General features: G+C 54.9%; 1 protein-coding gene across 1 annotated transcript; it reads left to right on the top strand.

Annotated features, from left to right (window-relative positions):
* The first annotated feature begins 3128 nt into the window (after positions 1 to 3128).
* LLCFC1 (LLLL and CFNLAS motif containing 1) lies at positions 3129 to 4476 on the top strand. Its single transcript, XM_061414975.1, has 2 exons — positions 3129 to 3382; positions 3929 to 4476. The coding sequence occupies exons 1-2, from the start codon at positions 3241 to 3243 to the stop codon at positions 4105 to 4107; spliced, it is 321 nt and encodes a 106-aa protein (XP_061270959.1). The 5' UTR covers positions 3129 to 3240; the 3' UTR covers positions 4108 to 4476.
* The last annotated feature ends 183 nt before the right edge of the window (positions 4477 to 4659 follow it).

Raw genomic sequence — 4659 nt, forward strand, 5'->3', positions numbered from 1 at the left:
TTTGGGCTTCCCTGGTGGTTCAGTTGGAGAAGGCGATGGCACCCCACTCCAGTACTCTTGCCTGGAAAATCCCATGGACGGAGGAGCCTGGTGGGCTGCAGTCCATGGGGTCGCGAAGAGTCGGACACGACTGCGCGACCTCACTTTCACTTTTCACTTTTATGCATTGGAGAAGGAAATGGCAACCCACTCCAGTGTTCTTGCCTGGAGAATCCCAGGGACGGGGAGCCTGGTGGGCTGCCGACTATGGGGTCGCACAGAGTCGGACACGACTGAAGCGACGCAGCAGCAGGTGGTTCAGCTGGTAAAGAATCTGCCTGCAATGCAGGAGACCTAGGTTCGATCCCTGGGTTGGGAAGATGCCCTGGAGAAGGCAAAGGCTACCAACTCCAGTATTCTGGCCTGGAGAATTCCATGGACTGTATAGTCCTGCTGCTGCTACTGCTGCTAAGTCGCTTCAGTCATGTCCGACTCTGTGTGACCCCATAGATGGCAGCCCACCAGGCTCCCCCGTCCCTCGGATTCTCCAGGCAAGAACACTGGAGTGGGTTGCCATTTACTTCTCCAATGCATGAAAGCGAAAAGTGAAAGTGAAGTCACTCAATCGTGTCCGACTCCTAGCGACCCCATGGACTGCAGCCCACCAGGCTCCTCCGTCCATGGGATTTTCCAGGCAAGAGTACTGGAGTGGCGTGCCATTGCCTTCTCCTCTGTATAGTCCATGGGGTCGCAAAGAGTCCGACATGACTGAGTGACTTTCACTTCACTTCCTTATCTTTGGGGAGCCCTCTCCTCTTCTGTCCTCTGGCTTCTCTCCCCAGTCCTCCGTCCCCTTTGTCAGGTCCTGCATGGCCACCCTCTCCTCCCTTCTCTCATCAGTCTTCATCCTCTGGGAGCTTTCTGCAAACCAGGAGTGCTACAACCTCCCTCCTGCAGGCAGATGCTTCCCTGCATGATGGTGATGCCCCAGGGTCTCGTGAGAGTAGATGAGAGCTGGTCCAGGGCCCCCGATAAAACCTCACTGTTTTATCTCAGAGCCCATTGGCATCAAAGGCCCCAGACCTCTTATTCTGATATGATAAGGAGCAAAGTGTGAGTCACTCAGTTGTATCCGACTCTTTGCATCCCTATGGACTGTAGCCCACCAAGCTCCTCTGTCTATGGAATTCTCCAGGCTATACATACTGGAGTGGGTAGCCCTTCCCTTCTCCAGGGGATCTTCCCAACCCAGGAATCAGACCCAGGTGTCCCACATTGCAGGCAGATTCTTTACCGTCTGAGTCACCAGGGGAGCCCAGAAAGGAGGACAGCATGTAAGCCTGGATTTCAATATTTGGTCATACACTCCCACCCTACCTGCCCACAGCCGTGTAGGGAAAGAATTCAAATACTATCTTTAAAAATATGAAGAAGAATTGTCATTGGATGGTGGAATTATTTGCCTTTTTTCCATAATTTTAAAATATACTTTTGTAATAAGAAAAAAAAAAAAAACATGAAGGGATTCTTGGTTTCCCATGAAGATTTATCTCCTAGGCACAGGGCATCAGGCAGGTGTCTGGTGAGGAAATTAGAGTTGTGGTGGTCGGTGCCAGCCAGTTGGTCCTTTCGGCTCTAGCTGCTCCCCTAAGGCAGGCCCAACCCCAACCCCCCGCCCCCTCCAAACTCAGAGAGTTGGAGATGGCTTCTCAGTTAGCCAGAAACACAGAAACTCCTCCCCCAAATAGCCAGGAGGAGGTTAGTGATTTCTTTCCAGGCAAGCAGCATTTCCTGGACCTGCAGGTCAAGGAGTGCAAGGGAAGGGTGAACAGGGTCACCCGCTTACTGAAACTTGCCTCTCCCGTCGTCAGGTGACCTCCTGTACCGCTCCCCAGTCACCCTGTCACCGGGCTTGGATCACGGAAGTATATAGGAGGCTGTGTCGGCCATCCAGGGGAGAGTCTCCCAGTAAGCCTGTCGGCTGGCAAGGGCGGCATCCCTGGGAAGGAGGCTCTGCTGGTCCTGCCGTTCGGCCACCTGCTCCCTTTGAGGAAGAGCGCACATTTCTGGACGTGTCTCACCCCTGCATCTGATGGCTCATTCAGGCATGCGTGTATGGATGCCGGGAGTGATGTGAGCTCACGGTCCTGGCACCTGGCTGTCCCTCATGGCTTGTATCTGACTCTGGTTTTCCAGAGCTGGCCTTCATCCCGTGTCCCTAGCCCTCTGCTCCAGGAAGCAGATGTCAGCTAGCCCCAACCTATTACTGCCAACAGGTCTGTGCTCACCAGGGTTATGGGCAGGGTGGGGACTGGGATGTGAAGGCAGGTTTCTTGAGATTCATTCCTTGGGATCCTCGCCTCTACCATGCTGGTTTTTCTGTGAAGACTTTCTTCCTCTCACCCTTTAGAGACTGAGTTTAGACACTTAAGAGCTTTGAGTACAGAAGGATGTGAAGTGAGGCAAGACGCATTCATCTGTCAGTACAAGAGGGCAAAGCTAGAACTAGTCCAGGGGAGGACAAGGAATGAGAGGGCGGTTCCACTTGGGTCCAGAGTACTCTGCTCTCACACCCAAAGCAGGTACCTACCTCCTCCTCCAATTAAGTCCTCCCCTGCCCTCATTTTGGATGGACTGAGTTTCACGCACAGCCCAGGACTTGAAGAGACTCGTTTGGATATGGGTCTGGGTCTCAGTTTATGCAAGTTGCTTTCCTTTGAGAAAGGCCGCACAGAAGAGTGGGGTGGGAAGGTGTGATCTTTAAAATCTAAAGAATCTGCAAGAGCCCTGCTCTGCACCTTATTATCTGTGTGACCTTCGATGGGCAAGTCATTTCTCTTGTGAACCTCGGTTTCCTCATCTATATAATGGGTACGGCGGTGCCGCGACTTTGAGTCCTGGTTGCCACATGGATCTCACGACGTAACGGCCGTGAAAGGACTGCACAGACTCTTCGGTCACTGCCGTGGTCCTCCACTGCTGAGGTCCACGGCAGTCCTCCCCGGAGCCTCTATTGTCCCCTGCGGACTACTCTCCATGCTCCTGCCTGCCAGTGGAACGCTCTAGGGAGCTGGGATGAGGGTTGAGCCCATGGCTGTGATGTCACAGAGCTCATGACATCACAGGTCCTCTGGAAGGGAAGGGAGAAAACGGTGCTGGGAAGGGGGAAGGGCCGGGACAACGGACAGGGGAGGGAGGAGGCGGGGGAGCCAGCAGGGCACTGGGACGAGTGAAGACCAAGGGCAGTGGCTGGGCAGGCCCATGAGCTCCTTGGGCTCCCAGCTCTGCAGGGCAGCATTCCTGGGCACCCTCCTGCTGCTGCTGCGAGTCAAGGGGGTGAAGACCCAGAGAGGGAGCCCAGGCCTAGATGAGAGGAGTCAGAAAGAGAAGACACCCTCTACAGGTAGGGGAAGAAGGAGGAGGACCCCTGGAGCCGGGGATCAGACCTCTGTGGAGCCAGATCACTTGTCAGGCTGGAGGGGAAGCTGAGCTAGGTTTGGATTACGGGCGATCGCCCCGGGCCCTGTTGTACTGCTGCAGTGGAGTGTCCTATAAAGGGTCTAGAGCCATGGTTCCTGGCCAGAGCCATGTTCAGGGCACTCTGGGGCCAGCTGATGTGCATGGGGCCCTGTGGAGATGGAAAGAGGGTCTTTGAAGTTCATCCTTCTCTAAGATGGCCCCTCACTCCCCAAATGAGGTAACACTTTGGAGGAGGCAGTTTGCATTGGCAGTGGGATATGCATGTCTTTGAGTGGGAACTACGATCACATACAGACAGAGGGACTGCACCCCACCCCCCGCCAGGAGCATCACCTCTGTGGTCAAGGACAAGGCTGTGAGCCAAGGGGCACCCAAGTTCCCCAACTCCTCCTCGTCTCCAGGGCAGGGCAGGGGCAGGGCAGGGCAGGCAGAACCCCTCCTTTCATGCCGTCCCCTTGCCCCATTCCAGACCAAGATCGAGAACAGTTTGAAGAGCACTTCATGGCCTCCTCAGTGGGCGAGATGTGGCAGGTGGTGGACATGGCCCAGCAGGAGGATGACAAGACCTCAGAGGTGGCGGCGATCCGTGACCACCTGTTTGACCTCGCCTTCTGCTTTAACCTGGCCAGCATTATGGTTTTTTTATGAGGGACGTTGAGGCGGAAGTGGTGGCCTGGTTCCTGGATGAGGACCTAGACATCTACCTCCGCTTTATGATAGCTTACTGACCCTCTCCCCCAAGGGCTCCAGGGCGCTTCTCCCAAGGGAGACGAACACGTGGCTTTCTGGCTCCCGCCAGCGGCCCTCTCCCAGAGGTCGCAGCATCAGACAGAGCCCTTGCTGTCCGAGCATCATCCACGGCCACTGCCCACTTGCCTCCCCACACTTTGAGTGCCATCTCCAAGAGCTGAGACACCAGACCCCTGCCCTTCTCTCCCCTAGCCTCTCCTGGCTCTATTCAACAGACCAGGGAGAGGAGGCAGCAACAATGAAAGTAATAATCAACTCCTGTAAGCAGCTGGGGGCAGCTTCATTCTGTTTCTAAGCAGTCTGCTTAGTCGCGAGACCTTTGGCCCACCAACCTTCAGCTCAGTGATTACTGCTTTAGCTCACATCCATGGAATTCTGCTTGGCCTGCTCTCATTTTTTCTGACTTCTAGGCACAAGGCACAGCAGGAAATTGTTCTTAGGAGACAGGCA

Source organism: Bos javanicus, chromosome 4 (genome assembly GCF_032452875.1).
Source record: "Bos javanicus breed banteng chromosome 4, ARS-OSU_banteng_1.0, whole genome shotgun sequence".
In the NCBI taxonomy this organism is placed as follows: Eukaryota; Metazoa; Chordata; class Mammalia; order Artiodactyla; family Bovidae; genus Bos; species Bos javanicus.

Excerpts from the sequence above, each read along its gene's own strand:
- LLCFC1 (XM_061414975.1), top strand. The coding sequence starts at position 3,241 with ATGAGCTCCTTGGGCTCCCAGCTCTGCAGGGCAGCATTCCTGGGCACC. Across the intron at positions 3,383-3,928 it reads AGAGAAGACACCCTCTACAG|ACCAAGATCGAGAACAGTTT; the intron begins GTAGGGGAAGAA and ends GCCCCATTCCAG.